Source organism: Megalobrama amblycephala, linkage group LG14 (assembly GCF_018812025.1).
Source record: "Megalobrama amblycephala isolate DHTTF-2021 linkage group LG14, ASM1881202v1, whole genome shotgun sequence".
NCBI lineage: Eukaryota > Metazoa > Chordata > Actinopteri > Cypriniformes > Xenocyprididae > Megalobrama > Megalobrama amblycephala.
In genome coordinates this window covers 38467160-38491202 of record NC_063057.1, presented here as the reverse complement: position 1 = coordinate 38491202, position 24043 = coordinate 38467160, and the positions used below count along the sequence as shown (strand labels likewise).

General features: G+C 39.1%; 1 protein-coding gene and 1 long non-coding RNA gene across 2 annotated transcripts in view; both read left to right on the top strand.

The window, feature by feature from the left end:
- The first annotated feature begins 12564 nt into the window (after positions 1 to 12564).
- The window catches only part of LOC125244920 (polymeric immunoglobulin receptor-like), a 62266-nt gene continuing 50787 nt past the window's right edge, over positions 12565 to 24043 (top strand). The window contains exon 1 of the mRNA XM_048155314.1: positions 12565 to 12840. Within this exon, the coding sequence (XP_048011271.1) occupies positions 12792 to 12840 (49 nt within the window). The 5' untranslated portion in view covers positions 12565 to 12791. The remainder of the gene's footprint in view (positions 12841 to 24043) is intronic.
- Positions 21276 to 21890, top strand: LOC125244952. The gene is made up of 3 exons (XR_007179408.1): positions 21276 to 21318; positions 21492 to 21556; positions 21644 to 21890. It is a non-coding gene; the product is annotated as an uncharacterized LOC125244952 (long non-coding RNA).

The window sequence follows — 24043 nt, the reverse complement described above, 5'->3', positions numbered from 1 at the left end:
GACAGACCATAAGAACCTTGAGTATCTAGGGGACGCTAAGAGGCTGAATCCCCGCCAAGCAAGATGGGCGCTGTTCTTCACAAGGTTCAAGTTCACCATCTCATACCTCCCTGGATTTAAGAATGTGAAAGCTGATGCTCTGTTCCGTATCTATAGCCCTGAAGAAACCTCCGACGACCCCAAGCCAATCATCCCTGAGAACCTCTTTGTCAGCCCCATCACTTGGTCTGCTGAAACGCTCCCCGAGCCAAGTGCCTCCACCAACACCCCGCCGGGTTGCCCCCAGGGATTGTAGTATATCCCACGGACATGGAGCACTCCCCTTATTCATTCCACGCATTCATCACTGGGCACTGGCCACCCAGGGGTCAATGAAACCCTCTCACTGCTCAAACAGCACTTCTGGCCCAACATGGCATCCGACGTCAGGAGGTACATACAGGGGTGACGGGAATGTGCCATCTCCAAGAGCCCATGACATCTTCCCTCCGGGAAACTCCAACCTCTGCCCGTTCCCAACCACCCCTGGTCACACCTAGGAGTAGACTTCATAACAAGACTTCCAGTCTCCAACGGTTGTACCTGTGTATTGGTGGTAGTGGATCCACCACAGGTCTTACTCCGTTCCAATGCGTACTCGGTTTCTAACCCCCACTGTTCCCCTGGGATGGGGAACCATCGGACGTCCCTGCAGTAGATTACTGGTTCCGGGAGAGTGAGAGGGTCTGGGACTCAGCTCATCTCCAACTCCAGCGGGCCCTACGCAGGCACAGGACGACAGCGGACCTTCGGCGTTCCCAAGCACCTGATTACCAGCCAGGACAGAAGGTCTGGCTGTCGACCCAGGACATCAGGATGCGCCTGCCCTGTAGGAAGCTGAGTCCTAGATTCATTGGCCCCTTCACCATCACTCGGAGGCTCAACCCTGTCACCTATCACCTGCAGCTCCCTCCTGAGTATAAAATTCACCCAGTCTTCCACGTTTCTCTGTTGAAACCTCACCATCCCTCTGTTCTTCCCTCCACAGAGCCTGGCGAAGCCGAGGAACCCCCACCTTCTGCTCATCGTGGACGAAGGAGCGGCCTACACAGTTAACGATATCTTGGACTCCCGGTGCCGTGGTGGTCACCTGGAGTACTTGGTCGACTGGGAAGGCTATGGTCCCGAAGAGCGGTCATGGGTCCCCAAGAATGGTATTCTCGATCCCAGCCTTCTCGATGATTTCCATGCCAGACATCCTACCCGTCCAGCTCCACGCGGCAGGGGTCGACCACCACGACGTCGGGTGGGGGGTTAAGGGGGGTTATGTCACAGACACGACAGGCACTCCCTCCCCTGAGTATTAACAAGCTCCACCTGACACTCATCACAGCCATCATCAGCAGCACTACAAAAGACACTCCAGAACACTCAGTCACTGTCCGGTCTCGTTAACACATACCAACCTGTTATGCATACCTTAAGGACTCATTTAATGCCTGCTTACCTGTCTCAAGTATTCTCCATGACTCCTAGTGTCTCCGTGTCTCCAGTGAATGTCATTGTGTCCTGTCTGCTCCACGTCTGCCTGCATCCATGTTCCCTGGGAAAGATAAGAGACATCATCAGATCCAGTCACAGCTACAGTCACGAACGTATCCTGCCTTTACTCACCTGCATTCTACCATTCATACTCTGGTTGTTAAATAAACACTTCTTAACTATTACCTGTGTCTCCGTCCCCTTCTGTGTGTAACATGGTGCCATGGAAGCGCATAATTCCCAGTCCAAGGACGTGAACAGCTCCGAATATAACATCACGTGTTGTCATCTCAAGATTCTGGTAAATACGAGGTGGCGTGAACATACCATAAGTGTCTTCTGCTCACCAAGGTTTCATTTATTTGATCCAAAATACAGTAAAAACAGTAATATTGTGAAATATTTTTAACTAACTATTAACTGTTTTCTATTAGAATATATTTTAAAATGCAATTTATTTCTGCATTGGCAAACCTGTATTTTCAGCATCATTACTCCACTCTTCAGTGTCACATGACCCTTTAGAAATTGTTCTAATATGCTGATTTGCTGCTCAAGAAACATTTATTATTATTATCAATGTTGAAACAATTCGTTCAAGGGTCAAAGACAAATAGGGGGTCAAAGCGTTTCAGCGGTTTCAAGCGTCAAAAAAATAAAAGTGTAATACAGCTTTAAATGTAGTTTTTCCCTGTACATTAGAATGTGTCCTGTTTAATTTTATATTTTCTGAGCAAAAAATAATGACTTTGAATGACATTTTAGTGGGTGTTTTCTTTAAATCATGCTTAAAAAAAATGTATTAGTGTAACAATTTTTTTATATATAAAAAAATCATGTTCGGCATATTTGAACAATGATGTGATGACATATTAAAAGACTATTTAAGCATCACCACTAGGTTTTACACATTTGCAACAAGAAGTTTTTGTAGGGAATGAAAAATTATTTAAATAATAATAAAATGTAATATGATCACATATTATTGTAATAAGTATAGATCAAAATAAGTATATTGTTTAATTTTTACATAAATATTTCCATTACACTGAATGACTATGTTTTTTTTTTTTTGCCAAAAAGTGAGATACTATTGTTATTGTTCCCATAATTGCAATGTTTTTAGTATTAGTCTGTTAGTTTTAATAATATTCCTTTAATATAATTTGGAATATAATAATTTAATATTAAATATAAGCAGAAGCAGATGTTGAAAGATAATAAGCATTTTATTCTACCATTCTGTTCCTGCTCCTCTCATGTTAGCTTAGCTTGTCACTTGGTTTTGCCCCAAAAAATTGCAGCATTCAGCTATGTTTATGAATACTTTATGTTTGCAAACACAAGCAATGTTATTAAGATGAGTATTTTAGGTGATTAATCCCCTCAATGGTCTCTTTTGAACTTGTGACATAGGCTACTGTAGTGAAGGGGGAACTCTCTGTTCAGAAATATTAGATGATAAAGATATTATTCTGACAGTCACAATCCTGAATACCTTTCTCTTTTCCTTGCTAAAGGCCTGTTCATATGATAACTATAATGATAATGATAAACATATAGTTAAAAAAAATCATTCTAATTATTCTAAAGCAAAAAAAATTGTAAAGAATAGCAGTATCCACAACACACATCGATAACGGCACAGAGGAACAATATTGGAGTTCAGAGCGTTTTTTTCCTGCTAATGAACAATAAAACCATTGACAGCCAAGCAAAATCTATTACGCTTTAAAGAGCTCCAGCATTTAAAGTGGCAAATGACAAAACTGCAGCGCATGCTTACGGGTCTCTTCGGGTTTAGGTATGAATTTTTGGACCCGTGAAGACCTCTAGTTCAGGGTGTTATTTGATGATGTCACAGACTGTTGAATGACTATCAGTTTTTTTTTATTTGATTTCAGAATGGCTTCTTGATCCCGTTACATTGAATGACCTCTGACAAACTGAATATTCGGGACAAAAGTCCCCTGGTTATTTAAATACTTAAAAAAACAAAACAAAAAACAATATAGTCCTTTTAATATGTGACAGCCAACATTTGAAAATGGCAAGAACACAAATTTTAAATTGGTATTTTATGTTTATTTAAATATGTAATGGTAAAATCAAAGTCCAGACATTAAAGGTGCCATAGAATCAAAAATTGAATTTACCTTGGCATAGTTGAATAACAAGAGTTCAGTATATGGAAATGACATACAGTGAGTCTCAAACACCATTGTTTCCTCCTTCTTATATAAATCTCATTTGTTTAAAAGACCTCCGAAGAACAGGCGAATCTCAACATAACACCGACTGTGACGCAACAATCGGGATCATTAATATGTATGCCCCCAATATTTGCGTATGCCACCTCATGTTCAAGGCATTAGACAAGGGCAGGCAGTAATAACGTCTAGATCTGTGCACAGCTGAATCATCAGACTAGGTAATCAAGCAAGGACAATAGCGAAAAATGGCAGATGGAGCAATAATAACTGACATGATCCATGATTACATTATATTTTTAGTGATATTTGTAAATTGTCTTTCTAAATGTTTCGTTAGCATGTTGCTAATGTACTGTTAAATGTGGTTAAAGTTACCATTGTTTCTTACTGTATTCACGGAGACAAGAGCCGTCGCTATTTTCATTATTAAACGCTTGCAGTCTGTATAATTCATAAACACACTATCAAACTCATTCAGAATCAAATGTAAACATACAAATAAATACTATACTCACATGATCCGATGTATGCATGCAGCATGCATGACAAACACTTTGTAAAGATCCATTTGAGGGTTATATTAGCTGTGTAAACTTTGTTTATGCAATGTATTATAGAGTTGAGAGCTGGTTGAGGGCGGGGAGCGCGACGATTTAAAGGGAAAGCAGCCTGAATCGGCGCATATTTAATGATGCCCCAAAATAGGTAGTTAAAAAAATTAATAAAAAAAAATCTATGGGGTATTTTGAGCTGAAACTTCACAGACACATTCAGGGGACCTTAGACTTATATTACATGTGAAAAAGCGTTCTAGGGCACCTTTAAGCTGAATGATAATTTTACACTTTGGAACATTATTTCCCCCATATGTTGATATTTTATTTTATTTAAAATGTTAAGTAAACACACTGCTTGCATTTAACATGTTTTTTTTTTATGTACATAAAAAGGCTTTTGTAAATTTAATTTGATGCAGACACCAAAATGGTGGCATCTCAACTTTGACCCTCAAACTGCTGATTCATTCAAGAATGAGGCAGTTGTTTATGAATGAGTCATTGAATCTTTGACTCAACCGCTTTTTTCAAAATGCTGAATCATTCAGTAATACAACAATTGCTGTGAGAAATGGATGGTTCTGATGTGATCTTTGTATGGAACTATGCCTGTGTCTCAATGTGCATACTATCCATCCTAAACAGTATGTCACACTAGTAATATTCAATAATATTTAGGGCAGATAGGGTGGATAGTATGCACATTGGGATGCAGGGTATATTTTTTGCTGCTGAAATAGAGGCTGTGTCCAAAATCGCCCCCTATACCCTCATTCACTATTCCCTACATTAGTCCACTAACATAGTCCACTTGAAGAAGTGAATAAAACAAGAGTGAGTGAATTCGGACACTCAGTGCACTGGGAGGGCTGGCTGTTTAATAATCATTTAAAAATGTGCAAACAGCTCCAGTACTAGTAATGAAAAAATTATATTGAGCTCTGTCATGAAAACCAGCATGTATAAACCTTAATTAAACAATTTAATAAGAAAGTTAAAACAAATTTATGATATGTCACAAGATTTTCCTTTCAATATGCATTCAATACTGTTTTACAATTGTGCATACCAATGTTTCTAAAAATACATTAAAAAGGGTCTGCAAGGAGGTGATGGTTAAGTTTATACTGTTGTGTTTAATGCTCTTAAAGTTTAAGCGTATGGAGTTACTGCGATTTCTCCGTTTCTGTCCTTTTTGGCTTGTCTGTCTTCTCCGTCTTTCTCCCGAATGAAAGAGTGTTACTGATGTGTGAGCTGAGGCTGCCGTGAAGGCCTGTCTATATAAAAATACATTCTCTGTGCAGACCCAATCCGGCGATCTCCTGTCGTTCTTCACTCATTTTCAACACATTGCAGACCACAGAAACATATGGTTACAGATACACTGTAGGGAAGTGGATGGATGATTCAACTGTGTGCACCATCTTTGCCCCCTATACCCTTAAATAGGGCACTATTTGAGGGAACAGCCATTTGTACTGGTGTACAAAACCATAGTGCTCATTCAATCCCACAATTCACCGCAGTAACGAGTGTACAACCGGTGCACGCTCAATGGCTGGAGAATACCCACAATGCACCGTGGTTTCACACCGCATGAGTAAGCAGCGCATATATTTTTCGCCACCCATGTTAGCAGATGAGAGCATTCACACTGCATGTAGCAGGAGCAGTGCAGAAGTGACGCGATCGTTTTGGCGCTGGATCTATTTTGTGCTGTTAACGCTCAATTTAAAGTGAAAGACACCTTTGATGGACAAAATAAATTGGAGAATTTGAGTAGGAAAGAAAATTAATATTCAAACATATGTATAGAAGATTTACTCATTTAAACTTGTTTTTGATTATTCATTTTGGGTTAAAGTATGGCGTATTATAAAAAAGTAAACGAGCCAGAAAATATGATATTTAAACATTATTGTAGTTATTACACAGACAGCTGTATAGCATACCCAAATCAAACCCGAGTTTGCTGGCTTTTTTTGCCGAGTTTGCTGTCTTAACATGTGCACGCGGCAGATGATGTAAACCACAAATCTTACCTCATTCGTGTGCAGCAATGGATAACACAAGGCTTTTATTTATTTATTTATTTTTACGTTTATATGCGTGTTGTAGGCTACACATCCCCATGTTAACAAACTTAAAAAATCTTCATTTTGTTGTTCTCTCACCTATAATTTGAAGAAGAATAGATATAATTTCATGAAAGCACGACATAGTGAAGCAGCAACTCTTGCTAATACTAATTTTCGGGAAATACTCGTGAAGGTGTGTTACATAAAGAAATCACAACCATACTGTCCGATTTTTATTTTATTTTATTTATTTAACCAACAAGCAAAACACAAAGACAAAAAAGCATCACATCCGGCGCACTCAGTGTCCGAAGAGCGCTTGGAGATTATACGACATGCTTTTGATTCACTCTCGCAGTACTTTGATGCCATACGCTGATCAGTCTGCACAGCGCCGATGCACCTCAAACAAGCCTATTCTCTAGCTGTTGAATGTACATCGGTTGTACACTCGTTATAGCGATGCATTGTGGGATTGAGTGAGTGCACTCAATAACATCCACTATGGTTTCTGACACCACTAAAAATGGCTGTCCTCTCAAATAGTGCCCAATTTAAGTGTATAGGGGCTGATTTTGGACACAGCCAGAGAGTCGGTACATTGTTTCTCAAGCGTGCACGAGTCCTAAAAAAGTGAAGCCAAAGGCTCTCGATCGCCCCCAGGTGGCTGGAAGCAGTATAGGTCATAAACCCCGACCTCTCCACGAAATATAATGGAACATGAGACAAACTAAATCAATTTACACTTTAAACATTGTTTTTTCTAAAGACATTTTCTGCTATTTTAGGCACTAACACTGGTGTTAGTTATTTGATGATATAAAAATGACAGTGAGATTGACAGTTTCTCTGAGTGAAAACAGACTTTTTTCTGGATCTTTTCTTTTTTTTTGTGATGAGACTGGAGCTTTAACTTTAATTTCTACATTTCCATAATTGTAACACTTTAACACTTTATTTCACACTGGCATAATGAGTTGTTCTGAGTTTGGGCGAGAGCTTGATTATCTTGGCTCTACTTCGTGTTCACTACTGCACAGACTCGAGACTCAAGAAGCTGGACCATATTGACACACTGGCGGCTTCAGTTACTTCAATGGAAGAGAGTGAAGGTGCGTTGTTTATATTTTTTAATTTTTTTTGGTGTTTTTTGTCTGGTGTTTTTATTGAGCGCTTACAGGACATATTTATTTTATAAACTTATATTACTTTTACAGTTAAAGAATTTGAAAGCACTGAATAAAAAATAGTAAGACTGACATAATATATAGCTGTAGCTTTATCAAAAGCAAAGTGTCTGTATAAAAAAACTGCCTATGAGCACACCTTCAAATGAAATAAGGCGTAAAAACAACAATAAACAGTATTAAATTATAAAAGTGCCACAATTGTCCCACTGTCACGTGCAGGGGTGGCATTTTGCTCCTATAAATGGGTCATAGAACTACAAAAAGAATTTTAAATTCTTGATTTAAGTTTAATGATATTTTAATTTGTTATATTTTAATTATAGGTGTTTATGTAAATGATGCATGACGTGATGTTTTAAAGGGAACCCCTGATATTAAGACCTGTATGGCTTAATATAACGTAAATTATGTCTCTTACTGAAATATGTTGTAGAAAACCCATGAAAGATTTATGTTATTTAAAAAATCCATGACATATTTGGACAATGGGGGCACCATTTTGTCACTATCCTGTTGTTATTTTTACCACAACACAACTCTGAATACAATATATGATGCCACATTGTGCAGCTTTTGATTGTAATTTTCAGTTGAAGGGCAACGAGAGAAGCGATTTAAGTCTTTACTGCTTTACTACCGATGAGAGGAGAAAAGAATGGGAAGTTGTGCAGAATGTGGATGAACAAAACTTCCTAAAGACCGTGTCTTTGTTTTCTCCACTTAAGCTCTGATGCCTTTGATACTTTTTTTTTGCCGATGGATATAAGTGAAATGCTTTAACCAAATGCAGCGCCTGTCGTGGAGTCTGATGAGGGCAGCCCATAACACATCTCGACTGAGACAGACTGCCTCAAAGCTTGTGTGTGCTGATGAACGAGATAACTGTGATCGCATAGAACAGTAGCATCTTCTCTGCATGTTATCTGTGTGTAATGCATTCAGGTGATGGCTCAAACTGAAAAGGCCGATCTGGTTTTAAAAGTAACCCCACAGATATTAAGATTACTAGATTACTGTTGCACCAAAAGTATCAAAGGCATCAGGGCTAAAGTGGAGAGAACAAAGACACAGTTAGGATGTTTTATCCGTCCACATTCTTCACAACTTCTCATTATTCTCTCCTCTTATTTTTCTCCCTTGTAATGTTTAAGGCATTAAATGGTCTTGCGCCTCCATATCTGTCTGACCTACTCCACTCCTACTCTCCTGCCCGGTCCCTCATTCCGCTCTTTCGGCTGTCCACTGTAGGTGGTAGATCATTTAGTGTTAATGCTCCTAAATTATGGAATTCGCTACCTCTTAAACTTCATAACATATCATCTTTGCCTACCTTCAAGACTCAGCTAAAAACATATCTTTTCAATATGTATTGTGGATAATGTGGCTAAATCTGGCCTTATGTGTTTGTATTGTGTTCGTGGATGTGCAAATGCATTGTATAGCACTATGTGAAGCGACCTTGAGCTATGGAAAGGCCCTATATAAATAAACCTTATCGCTAGTAAAGCATTAAAGACTTGCATCGCTTCTCTCGTTGCCCTTCGACTGGAAATTACAACCAAAAGCTGCACAATGTTGTGTGGTTACTATATTCTGAGTTGTGCTGAAGTAAAAATAACAATATGACCGTGTCGGTAGAGCAGTGGAACCATTTGATGTCATCGACGTAGAACGCACTGTGTACCTAAACAAAATGGTGCCCCACATTGTCCAAATATGTCATGGATTTTTTAAATAACGTAAATCTTTCATGGGTTTTCTACTACATATTTCAGTAAGACATAATTTATGTTATATTAAGCCATACAAGTTTTAACACCAAGTTCCCTTTAAGGAAGCAACTGTGTGTATTTGTTTGTGTGTAGGCATCTGTGGTTTCATGTGCAAAATGACCTCACAAATGTGAGAAAATATAAAGATGTGAGATTCGCATGAGCTAATGATCTGCTTCACTCAGGCTTTTTACACAACAAACATGGCAAAGATGAGCTCATAAAACAGAGAATAATAAATGAAAAAAACAGGGGCAAGTTTTCATGAGAACCTGGAGAAATAACTGTGGCTTGTTTTAGTTTTAGACATGAGGCCAACCATGACCTATAACTACAAATAAATAAGCCATGTAGTATATAAACAAAGCAGTCTAAACTTTTAAAGGGAACCCCTGGTGTTAAGACTTGTATGGCTCAATATAATGTAAATGGTGTCTCTTACCGAAATATGTAGTGGAAAACCCATGAAAGATTTACATTATTTTAAAAAATCCATGACATATTTGGACAATGGGCGGCGCCATTTTGTTTGGCTGCACAGTGCATTCTAAAGGCCCCGATATATTTCAAACGAAATAGAAGAACGAACTGATGTGATGTCATTTCGAACAAAATCAGGCCAAAACGAAGTTTGTTTTATGTTCTTTTTGGAAGTTCGAAGCGGCTTGCCAAAGTGAACTTTCAGGAAAAGTTTGCTCCAGCTGCAAAACACCTTCGTACTACCATTGGTCAGTGGTGATAACGTAACAGGAGGTGTGCGCTGAGGCTTCGCCTTCACTCGCGTGGGACGCGTCTTTGACTCATTTCGTGTGTTTGAGTTCGTCGAGGTAAGAGCTCCGTGGGTGAAAACATGAGCCACTGTTTACTGTAAAGCTGCTTGATTTTAAGCAATCTATTGAATAAAGTGCTGTATGAAGACGTGACGTGACTGGAGTGCTAATTTGCAGAGCTCGTGCTAACATTCCCCTGCTGTTATGATCAGACGCTTTTCTTATGCTTTCTATAATAGATGCTTGCTGTTTTCTCATTTTTGTTGTGTTTATTTTGTTACTGAGAAGAAAGTGCACAGCACATATTTACATGTTCATGTAACCATCGCTCTCAGCAGTGTGGGCGGCGTCAGATGTTCGTTTACAGTATATCGCAGCTCACGCATTTTGAACTTCATTTTACCCCTAAACGAAGAACGAAAAAGAACTTTGTTTGAAGTATACCGGGGCCTTTAGTCGATGACGTCACTCTGTCAGCTACTTACATTACTCTATGGCTATTTTTACCGCAACACAACTTAGAATATAATATACGATGCCACATTGTGCAGCTTTTGGTTGTAATTTTCAGTCGATAAGCCACAAGAGAAGCGATGTAAGTCTTTACAGCTTTACCAGTGATAAGAGGAGAAAAGAATAGGAAGTTGTGAAGAATGTGGCACTCGAGACGGATATAAATCCGATCACTCAAACCACTTCAGGAGGTGGTCTGAGACGCATTCCAGTCAAAACTGAGCAAATCTAAGGCTACGTCCACACGAAGCCGGAGCTTACCCTAACCAATCTTTTTTTTTTTTTTTCTTGTCTCAAAATATCTGGGTCCACATGAAACCACTGAAACGACTCAAAACGATGTAGTATACATGCCAGACCAGTATGTGGCACTGTAATTCTGTCACAGAGATACAATTAAAACAGCGAATAAGACTTGGAGCATGCGCATAATCCTTGCGCGCTGAATACAAACTTCAGTAAAGCTTAGAAATAACGCTTTATTTTGGTTCAGCAGCTTCTGCAGCACGAACACAAGCATCTAGAGTCTGCTATTGCTGTTGTTGCTGTTTTGTGCTGTTAGCACGTCTGACTAGGGTCAACACGTGGGGTGATGACACATCATTTCAGATAATATATGGATATGCTGTCCACACGAAAACGCAAAGACATTTATCCACTCTGGGACCCGGTTTCAAAAAATAGCGGTGTCACCTTTCGAATACGCCAGATCCGTGTGGACGAAACGCCTGTCCGATACAAAATTTGTGCGTATTCACAAAAACGCATCTCCGTGAGGACGGGGCCTAAATGCATCTGTTTGTTGAAACTACATAAAATAACTCCTCTCAAAAAAATACTAAAAAATAAATGTGAGAGAGCGTGTTATAGGTTAAATAATGTTATAGTCAGATATGACAGCACTACTGCAGCACGCATCAGTGCAGATGTGCAGCTGATTTTCTATTCAGCAAGACAACGCACAAAATGCCGCAAATCAAAACTGAAAGTAAGTCGCAGGCGCTCAAAACACAATCATCTTCATCAAAAGTAATGAGACTGAATGATCTTACCGGTGCTGTTGCCGCTCTCTCTGACTGCTGTCTTGATTTTGACATTAGCTGATAATCAATATAATGCAGCTCATATTTGTTGCTTTCGGTGACGTGAACTCCATGATATCTGCATATAGCGCGGGAATTGAAGATCGGATATTTTGCGGAGACACATTTATGTGGCCAAGTGTAAATACAGTAGTTTTTATAAATAAAATATGATGTGTCACCTGAATGTATACACACAGTTAAACATGCAGAGAAGATGCTACTCTTTTATGCGATCACAGATATCTTGTGCATCAGTGCACACAAGCTTTGAGGCAGTCTGTTTCAATCAGGATGTGTTATGGGCTGCCCTCATCAGACTCCACGACAGACGCTGCATTTGGTTAAAGCATTTCACTTATATCCATCAGCAACTGTAAGCTTTTTCAGCTGTGGTCTTCTAAAAGCTTTAAAGGCACCAGGGCTAAAGTGAAGAGAACAAAAACACGGATCTTTAGGAAGTTTTATTCATCCACATTATTCACAACTTCCCATTCTTTTCTCCTCTTATCGCTAGTAAAGAATTAAAGACTTACATCGCTTCTCTTGTGGCTCATCGACTGAAAATTACAACCAAAAGCTGCACAATGCATCGTATATTATATTCTGAGTTGTGTTGCGGTAAAAATAGCCATAGAGTAATGTTAGTAGCTGACAGAGTGCAACCATTTGACGTCATCGACATAGAACGCAAACAAAATGGTGCCCCCATTGTCCAAATATGTCATGGATTTTTTAAATATCGTAAATCTTTCATGGGTTTTCTACTACATATTTCAGTAAGAGACATCATTTACTTTATATTAAGCCATACATAAGTCTTAACACCCTTTAAATCTAGATGATTTTTTTTAATTTATGACTCATTTGATGATTTATTTCAAGAATATTTGACCCCACACCACCAATATACTTCTGTTTGATTATTTGCTTACATATTGCTTAAATATGGAGGGAGGGGGATACAGAGATGTATCATGAAACAGGAAATTGAAGTTTCAGAAAAGTAAGAGCTAACATGAACTAAAAAAAGAAAAAGAAAAAAAGACAGCCCACACAAAACAGAGTCGTGCCATTAGTGAGTGAGAACCAGTCATGAGGGACCATTTATATCTTTTCTTCTTTATGATTCAATTTAGTACTGGTAAGTTCAGACTTTTGATTATTTTTTAATTTATGAGGAACTGGTGTGAGATCAGTGTGATGTAGTTGTAGTTATTTAAAACATCAGTTTAAAACATATCTAAAAACAATTTTTTTTTTTTTAATAAAGCATTTTAAGAAATTTGTATTAGATAGGATTGTCTGTTCACATGTTCAGAAATATTCAAACTTTGAATTCCTAAAGGATGAAATCAGGAGGGCAGCTGCTTTTCTTATAGTGAAATAATGCATACAGAAACTAAAAATTGTATTTGTGTACACAAATGAAAGAAAAATAAATACATTTAAAAAAAAAAAAAAAACTGAATGTGATGAGATTTGAGCAACATTGTCTTTCTATGTTCATTAAAAGGTTTGAATAAAGGCCCTCACAACATTTTCAAAATCATGTTAATTCACATGAACATAACTTACATTGCATTAAACTACAAGTTTCTGATCAAAAATCCTTCAGAGATTAAGTTGTTGATATTAAATGTCCAGTTCGTTCAAAGAAGAGAATTACTGTGAGATCTAATGAACACAATAAAGTGCTGCTCATGAACACAAACCTGAAGCTCTTCTCAGCTTTTTCCTGATTATTATATATTCCAGTAAAGCCCATTTGTAAGTTTTTGACAAGCTCTCTTGTTTTCAGGCTGTATTCTTTCAAATGAGCGTCAGACAATAGAAATAACAGGATACACAGGTGGATCAGTGGTGCTGCCCTGCTCCTGCGCTCATCCTCAGTCTACAGTCAACACATTCACATGGGAGCTTTTTGGCAGTGGACAACGATGGATTCCAGTATTTGAGTATGAGAAGTACAGCGGCAGACGTGTGCTGTTTAATGAAAGTTCTCCACAAAATCTGTCTCTTCTCATTTCTGACCTCAGAAAGGACGATGAAGGGATGTATCAGTGTAAGACTGAACAATCTACATCCATTCATTTAACAGTGAAGGGTAAGTGATGCTTCTTCTAGAAATATGAATCGCTCTTGTTAAACATGATTGACAGCTCAGGAATAGACATTCAATTGTTATATTGGTAACACTTTACATTAAGGACCCTTTGTAAAGGGTTTATAAAGGTGTTTGTTAATGAGTAATAAGTCATTTACAAATGCATTATAAATCCTTAATAATGCAGTTATAACTGCATGAATAAAAAGGGTGACTTTAATGCAATACCTGCCAAATAGTGAGCCGTTTTTAACTCACATGTTATAAATGCTTAATAAATGTATTTATTAACACTTATTTAACTCATAACCAGATTCCTGGTTTATTTCATTATGCAGCAAAAATTGACTATCATAATTAGACTGAAGGTTGTTGTATTTGTGCTTTTCTTATTAATATCTCATGACTGCCACTTTTCTTACTATGTTACTTACCAGAAGTTTCTGTCTTACCCATGATACTCTCCAAAAAGGTCATGAAAAAGTTTAAAGGTGCCCTAGAACGCTTTTTCACAATATATAAGTAAATATAAGTCTAAGGTGTCCCCTGAATGTGTCTGAAGTTTCAGCTCAAAATACCCCATAGATTTTTTTATGTTTATAATTCATTAATAAATGGTTTGCAGGTTTCCACTTTACATTAAGGTTCACTTTCACAGGTTATTAATGTTTATAACTCATTAATAAATGGTTCACAAGTGTCCACCTTGCATTAGGGTTCACAGTTAACTAATACTGGAATTACATTTTTCATTATTAATATCTAATCAAGTTATGGTTATTATATTTTGTTTTATTTTGAAAATAAAGTTGAAATTTCATCTTTAAAAAACAAGAAATCAGCTTTTATACACTGCTGTGGATAGGCATCATGACCTTTTTGAAGAGTATCATGGGTAAGACAGAAACTTCTGGTAAGCAACATAGTAAGAAAAGTGGCAGTCATGAGATATTAATAAGTTATTAATAAGAAAAGCACAAATACAACACCCTTCAGTCTAATTATGATAGTCAATTTTTGCTGCATCATGAAATAAACCAGGAATCTGGTTTTGAGTTAAATAAGTGTTAATAAACACACTCTGAGGTCTGAAGGTATCGCCGGCGATACCACCGTGGTTTTTTCTTATCAGTGTGAAAGAGACTCAAAATACTCCGTCAATGTTGCACATACAATTAAGAGTTATACACCATTTTAATCTGTGGAATATCTTCTTTCATTTGTGTACACTCAGAGTAAAAACAAAATGTTGTGCTCTTTGTAAAATAAAGAAAACTAACATGATGCGTTATCTCTCCTCTCCCTCTGAACGAAGTCCAATCTGATAGTTCTTAGAAAATGAACTGTAACTTAGTGAATACTAATGACAAAAAAATTACACTTATGTCTAAAAAAACGTTAAGATGTCAGGTTTTAAAACATGTAAGTCAAATCGAAAACAAACCTTCTGTGTTTATGTAATCTGTATGAAAAGAGAGCCATGTCAGAAGTCCGTGATTCAGCTCATTATCCGCTAATGCGGCCACGCTAGTGCTGTAGTACTCGAGTCCGGACTTGGACTCGAGTCCGGACTCGAGACGTTTTTCTGTTGTCTCGGACTCGTCTCGGACTCGTTGGTATTTGCACTCGGACTTGTCTCGGACTTGGTCATTGGTCTCGCCAAAAGTTCTAGTTGGTCTCGACCCAGTCCAGCAGGTCAGTCTCACTTCTTACCGATTCCGAGCCGATCTTTTTTGTTACCAGCGGCGACGCACAGGCAATAAAGTCAGCTGCGCATTCTCGCTCTCTTCTCTCACGGTGAAGTGACACACACTCGCGCGGGCGCCTCCTCTCTCTCTCACACTCTTCTCATTCGCTCCGGTTCCCGCAGGTTTCGCGCTCACGCCGAAAGCGCGCGCACCACTGATCATCACTGATCAGTGGAGCGAATAAGCCACGCTCAGTCTCAAACAGAGACAGAAGTCAAACAGAGTCACAACAATTACCAAAATGAGTGGCTTACTGCGCTTAAAAGATCAAATACATACAAAATTATGTAAAAATGCTCGTCTTGGCAATTATTCAGATAAACACAGTCAGTTTTGGATCGTTATATAGCTAAGAAAGAGAACGCATGTTGTGTAACAGTATTGAGTCCGTTTATAAACTCTTAAAAGGACAGCAGTCCAATATTCCTGCAGCTGTCTGTCCTGTTATTTAAAGAACAAAAGACAAAGAAATTCACTTTATGCTCTTGACTGAATACGTTTTTAACTTTAATGGTAAGAATAAATCTGTATTTAATATTTACAATAAAAAATACAGAAATTAAGGTAAACAAACGTGGATGTGTTATTTTACATTTGATTACTTTAATTTCTGTAGTATTTCTTATCTAAATAAAAACCTACTTAACCTGAAAAACTTATACTCTCTTTTCTATTGCATTTATTTGCTGTTTGGATTTTTTTTATTTGTTCTCATTTTATTACTGAGTTTTACTTTTTTATGAAAATAAAACTTTGCGTTGAAGAAAGGTAGATTTTTGTTTGTATATGCTGTTAATTATAGTTCTTAGAAAGAAAATCAGAATCAGAAAAAATAGGTATCAGCAGATCACACTATCCAAAAATCGGAAATCGGAATCGGCCAAGAAAATTGCAATCAGCGCATCTCTAGTTCAAACAAAAGCCACAGCAGAACTGAGACTCATATCGATGTTTTGTGAACGAATCTGTGGCTGTGTAAAAACCATGAGAGTCAATGATTCAATTACCCTTTCAAAAATACATCCACTTGCTTCGCTACTGAATGAATGAATAAATGACTCTGATGACTCACTCATTAAGATAGTGACTTACCGCCACCTACTGGCGGTTTTAGTTCAATATTTAAAAGTATCACACGTTTTAACATCATTGCTTATTTCTCTTTTGGACATTTTTAATTTAAAACATTTATTTATTTATAAAGGTATTTATAGAGGTAAAAATAAAAGCACTTTAATGCACAATCAGTTTAAAGGGGAGAATAATGTCCCTTAATGGAAAAGGTGTGATTGCAGCAGTCTAAGTGGAAGAGAAGGGGTATGCAGAAGAATGTTAAATGCCTCAGGGTGTACCCGACTGTAAAATGTTTGGGAACCACAGTTGTAGAGAATTTAAAAACAAGTAGGCCTAATAATGCAAAAAATAATAATGCAAAATTATTATTTTAGAATCTAAGATATGCTGTCTCTCTCATCACATAAATGATCAATAGTTATGTACGTGGTCTTGAAGAGGATTCTTTTTTTTCTGTCTCTGTCTGGACTCGGACTTGACTTGGACTCGAACCTTTTGGACTTGGACTTGACTTGGACTTGAACCTCTTTGGACTCGGTCTTGACTTGGACTTGAACCTTTTGGACTTGGACTTGACTTGGACTCGACAAAGGTGGACTTGACTACAGCCCTAGGCCACGCCCACGGAGCCAGCGCTATTCAGACGCAAATTCAGTCAATACATGCATTCATCATCTCAATCGTGTATTTAATGTCTTCAAAAGTGTTTTGAATAGCCATATTTAGCGATCTCTTGCCTCTGTTAGTTCCTTGATTGTCAGATGATATTCCTCTTCTTTTACTGAGGCATTTGTGGACAAAAGGGGCAGAGCGCCCTCCGGCTGCAAGTATGTATGATGAAAACACAGTATCCAGCACTCATAGTAATGACGATAATAGAATAATAAATATTACTCCTCTGTATAGAAAATTGATATAAACATATGAGAATCCATCAATATTTCTCCAAATGTGTATGCTTTTAAGCATATTAAGAAATTATGGTCAATATAAGATTTTAAGAGTCAAAATGTGAAGCTTGAGTCTTAGATCTTTTTAATGATTTATAGTTTGTCAACTGCACATCAACATTTAGGCTCTATAATATAACAAATATAGTAGCCTATATGAAATGCCCTAGAGGTAGGAATGTTCAGACGCTTTGCATCACAGAAATACATTATATTTTAAAGTATATTAAAATAGAAAACCATTATTTGGTTAGAGACTTGAGACTTCTTTTAAAAACATTATAATGGCATTATAATGTGTTCAATCTTTTGACTGGTAGTGTAATTTAACATAGGCCTATACAAAATTTTCTTCATATCATGTGCAATAATACGTGCATGCATGAGATCACAAAAATCATGTTTTTTTTTGTCCTGAGTGGACTTTAATCCTGTTATTAGCATGATCACAGAGGGTTTTTTCACAGCCTACCTGACTGAAAGGCCTCATTAATATGCAAGTCATTTCAGGTCATTATTATTCAATTCTTTTGTCTTCGCAGGTGAGAATCACCCATTATACATGAGGATTCCCGCCTCCTCGCATACTGTGTTTCTTGACCAAAAGTGTCTTAGAAAATTTAAATCTCTCTATTGTTTTATATGAAGGAGTAGGAAGGATAATTTTTACTTCATTCTGAAGCAAAAACACTAGTCTACAACCTCCAATACCCAGAAGTCTTATGAACACAGATTTAATATACTTTTTTTGGCCTTATTTCAGTGACTTAAGTTTTTTGTTTTTTCAATAACCACGCATAAACGTTATTCCTTCAAAAACACAAACATGTACATACATGTTCCTCACATATTATTGTAGCCTAGTTTGTGCTGAATACAGTGTAATGACACTTTTTCCATTAATATGTTTATGAACAACTGAAAAAAGCACAAATGTCAGGGCATGTCAAAACTTCTCCAGGGCCCCAAAAATCCTCAGACCTCTGAGGGTTAAGCATTTATAACATGTGAGTTAAAAACGGCTCACTATTTGGCAGGTATTGCATTAAAGTCGCCCTTTTTATTCATGCAGTTATAACTGCATTATTAGTGATTTATAATGCACTTATTGACTTATAATGACTTATTACTCATTAACAAACACCATTTACAAAGGGAACCTTTTAACAAACCATTTACAAAGGGAACCTTAATGTAAAGTGTTACCATTATTTTTTACAAAATTATTAGATGAGAATGAAATAAACTAAAATAAACTAAGAAGTTTGGAGAACCAGTGACAGACTTTAAATTGTACATTCATTGACCTTTGAGTTTCACTTGTGTTCTTACTACAATGTGGGTCATTCATGGCTTTTTTCTTGTATAAATATGTTTTTAGGCTGTGATTTGGTTCAGAACACAGAGGCAACGATTCCGGTGACTGGATATGCAGGAGAGTCTGTGGTTCTGCCCTGCTCATGCTCTGAACTACTGGCTAAACCTGAACAGATACAATGGATGTATATTGTAGAAAAAGCTTTTAAGGAAATTTACCCAAATGAAAAGTCTGAGAAGCACAAGAACAGAGTCAAACTGTTGAATCAAACATCTCCAGGAAATCTCTCTCTACACATATCAGCACTGACCGCAGAGGACAAAGGAGACTATTATTGTTCTGTCTCGTCTCAAACAGTCTCCTACAGACTTCGTGTTGAAGGTAGTTTTGTTCTGTTGATGTTACTTTGATCATCATTACTACTGATTTTATGAATGAGGTAAACTTGTAGGATGACATGCTGTTTGCATTCTTATATTATCATTGACAGTTACTCTCGGGACAGAGAAACCATACATCCATACATCCATCAGTTTAGCAACACTTCAACCTTCACACCAAACACAAGAACTTGAACCACCTCAACAACCACACGACACATCTCAATGTAAGTCATTTTCATTATACCACAATTACAATATTTTATCATTATCTGTCATCATTTTTATTATTTTAAAAGTTCCCAATGTAACTTTTTAAAAATTACCAAAATTTAAATAATGGGTCAACACATCATCAACCCTTACATAAAGTGTTTCTATCTTACCCTGATTCACTATGTTAAGCCTATTATAAATGTTAATATTTTAGAACTGTCTGGATGGATTTCACTGATTTCATCAAGTAAAACATCTTTGTTCATCCTGGAACAACTGTCAAGGGTTGTTTTCTGTCTTTTTTTTTCTGCTGTTAAGTTGGGCATTTAAACATGGGGGTCAATGAGATTCTGCTCTCTTTTGGAGCCTGTCCCTAGCGGCCAGTCGATGAATTGCAGTTTAAGTCATGTCCGTATTGGCTTCAAGAGAAACTAGGGGAGGTTGTCACTTGGTATAACCTGGCAAAATCAGGACGTGCCATTTACAAGTCACTCGCTGTTGTATGTCTCCTCATATCCGTAAATAAAGAAAAGTTGCTTCGGCTACTTTGACACATGTACGGTGTGGAATTGCCATAGGTTAGTTATCACAACCAGCGAGCAAGTTTGACATGGAGCACGCTAAATCTCTAAACTCAGAGGAATTAGAACAGAGGAGTCTGCTGCCAAAAAGAGAATGAGACAGACAGGGCTTGACATTAACACCCGCCAAATGCGGGTAGATTTCAGCTGTGGCGGGTAAGACAGCCACTCCCACTAGCCACTTTGGCGGGTTGAATATAATTTCAGTTTACAGCCAAATGATCGAAGATCGTCTTAGCACAAAATTACAATCCAATCACACAATTCGTTATTTACGTGCAGTTAGTGAAGGAGGGATAGGCGGAATTGCGCTGAATGACACACAACAAAAGCGTTCTGTCGCGCGCGCGATCAGTTCTCCTCGCGCCTGAGTAGTCAAATACACGTGCACACAGATGTCTAGATCCATCGTGTGGAGTATCTCGCGTGAATACAGTCGGTTATGGCTTAAGTTGACGTAAACAGGTGGGTAATAACTGAATATGCGTCAGTATATTACGACCATGCATTCAGCAGCCCAATTAAATAGGCCTACCTGTCTGTCATTGATGTTAATCAAACAACAGAAGATGTTAAATAAATGTAGGCTATATGTTAAATAAACCTACTGTATCTGAAAAAAATATAATTTTAATTTACTATTGTTTTTGTAATTTGCTTCTTTGTTCTTTTATATAGCCTAACACAAATAACTTAATAAATTTCTCAAATTAGCCCATGCTTATATTGTCTACCTCTTGCCCAGTTTGAAAGGGTTTTAAATCTATTGAATCAAGTAAAATGACTCAAAATAAAGTAAATTAAGCATAACAAAGTCATCTTTAATCATATAATTTACCAACATCAAAACTGTGGCCAGTGAAAATGCTGAGTGGCTAGTAACTTTGGAAAACCACTAGCCACAGTGGCTGGTGAGCAAAAACGTTAATGTCAGGCCCTGGAGACAGAGTTCGTAATAGAATGAGAATCAACATGGGCTTGGCTTTTCGGAGAGCCAAAATACAAATACAACAATGTTCTTACGCAAAATGCATGCATAGCCTAGTTTTGTTTCTAACCATAAGTTAAATAGTGTACATTTAATTGTGTGTGCAGCTTTTATTATATCAAATTGTAAAATATTTGTTCTGATTTTGAAAACAAAATTGCATTTGTCATGTATTTCTGTTTTCTCGACAGATGTTTTCATTTTGTTGGGGGTGATTCTCTCGGTGCTATTACTGGCATTTATCTACTGGAGATTCAGAGGTATGTGAACACAATCACACGTTCTTCACAGATATACTCGTAAATGACCAGCTAATGGAGCTGTAAACTCTCGAAACACTATAGAATAATAGGTACAAACTACTGATAACCAACATAAGATGAATTTCTCTGATGATATTAAAACATTCTGGCTAAAATGTTTTATGTTGTAGGAGGCAGAAATGTGAAAAAGGTGACCAGGGATGAAGTAGAACTAAATAGAGAACAAGACAATCGGGTAAGCACAAACTCACTATTGCACAATGGTTGCACAACTTTTTGAATACTGTGCCAGCAATCACCCCATCTTTTCCTCTTTCTCCAGGATGACGTGACGTATTCTGCTGTAGTCCATGTTAAAACTGCCGCCACACCAGCTCACATAGAGAGTGACCCAGCAGAGCACACTGAGTACGCCCCAATCAAAGTTAAACGCTAAACGTCAAGAAAGAATATAGTCAATTTAATGGTGAGCATTTTAAAGAGATTGAAACAACCATGTACATTTTATTATTGAGGGTTTTGTGTAACTTCAGTTTAAGAAGAAAACCTGTTTATTGTTTGGAGGAGCTTTCAGAATGATTGTATTTTAAAGCAGGACTAGTTAAGGAGTTGCATGTTTTCTAGTTTCAGAAAGCTGAGCACTAATAGAGGAAAAAAGAAATGAGTCACACCATGTGCATACACTTTCACCAAATGATCTCATGCACACGGTGTGACTCATTTCTCACAAACCATAGTGTCGGATTTAGCAGCTGACATATTTGATGTTTATATTTGCCATGAAATGAATATTGATCTCATAGTGAACAATTCATCCATATGTTTTAAATTTTAAAACATTTTAGAGCTTATTTCTAAAATGTAAATTTAAAATTTTTTAACTTTGTCTTCTAATTGTTACATATCCTGTGTCTCCCGGACTCCATTTCCCACAATCCTCCTGTTCTCCACACCTGCACTTCCCTCGTCATCTCCCCATCATCACAGACCATCATCACCTGGACTCCCTCGTCAGCACTCCCTATTTATATGGACTCACTCCCTTCACTCCTTGTCTGTTCTTGTGTATGTTTAACCCGTGTTTGGATGTTGTTCTTCTCCATTGTACCAATAAAACCTGTTTGCTTTTGGAAGTCCATGAACGCTTCATCTCTGCAACACCAAACCATTACAGAAGAACAGACCAATACCGCTGGACTTCCACTCAAGCATAATGGGACTGTTTCTCCATGCTGTGGCTCCTGCTCCTTTACCACCTCTCACACCGACATCAGCGGCTGAACAACTCGTCGGTCTCTTCCAGGTTGGACGTTCACTGGAGAGGTATGTGGAGGAGTTCGTAGAGCTCGTTTATTTGACAGATTGGTCGGAAGCTCATTTGATCGCCCTGTTTCTGGATGGACTGGACGAGGACACAATCCGTTTTTATGAACCTGACGATTATGTTTCCTTAACTGATACCATAAATTTAATTTTGTATTTAAACGGCTCCAAATTCTTTGTCCAAGAGGTTCAGGATTTTAAGTGTTCCTCTCGTCCAGTCCTTCCGGAAACACGGGCAGCCTGGCCAGTCTGTCAAGCTCCATCTTCCTCCTCATACCCCTCCAGTGAATTTCCTTCCTGTGTCACCCTGGGCTCACACACCTCCGCTGGGTCTAGAAGGCGGAGGAGGAGGAAGAGAAGGACCGCTGAGCTCTCTTCAGTCCCCGCTGAGTTCTCTTCAGCTTCTTCTGAGCCCTCTCCAATCTCGGCCGAACCCGCTCCCGTTCCTGTAGGGATTTTAATTGTTTATGAGGGGATGGACTGGACCCCTCTCCAAGTTTCTCCAGTCTCAGCCGCCGAGCCAGTATCCCCAGCCGCCGCCGCCGCCGAGCCCTCTGCTCCAGCCGCCGCTGAGCCCTCTGCTCCAGTCTCCGCCACCGAGCCAGCCGCTCCAGCCGCTGCCGAGCCTGCATCTCCAGTCTCCGCCACCGAGTCTGCATCTTCAGCCCACTCCTGCCCACAAACCCACGCCATTCCTCAGACTCCTGAAGACCCTCCTTAACCTCCCCAAGTATTTTTTTGGGGGGGCCAAGTACCCGTGGGCGTCACACATGTGGGTGGGCGTCACACATGTGGGTGGGGGTCACACATGTGGGTGGGGGTCACACATGTGGGTGGGGGTCACACATGTGGGTGGGCGTCACACATGTGGGTGGGCGTCACACATGTGGGTGGGTGTCACACATGTGGGTGGGGGTCACACATGTGGGTGGGGGTCACACATGTGGGTGGGGGTCACACATGTGGGTGGGCGTCACACATGTGGGTGGGCGTCACACATGTGGGTGGGCCTCAAGGAGCACCGTGGCCACCCACGACCTCTGACCCTCCATGGCAGCCCACGGCACCTGACCCTCCATGGCAGCCCACGGCACCTGACCCTCCATGGCAGCCCACGGCACCTGACCCTCCATGGCAGCCCACGGCACCTGACCCTCCATGGCAGCCCACGGCCCCTGACCCGCCATGGCAGCCCACGGCCCCGGACCCGCCATGGCAGCCCACGGCCCCTGACCCGCCATGGCAGCCCACGGCCCCGGACCCGCCATGGCCGCCATCGTCTCCGGACCCGCCATGGCCGCCATCGTCTCCGGACCCGCCATGGCCGCCATCGCCTCCGGACCCGCCATGGCGGTCTGGGCTCAGAGACTCGTCCTGGAGACCTCCGGTGATGTCCGTC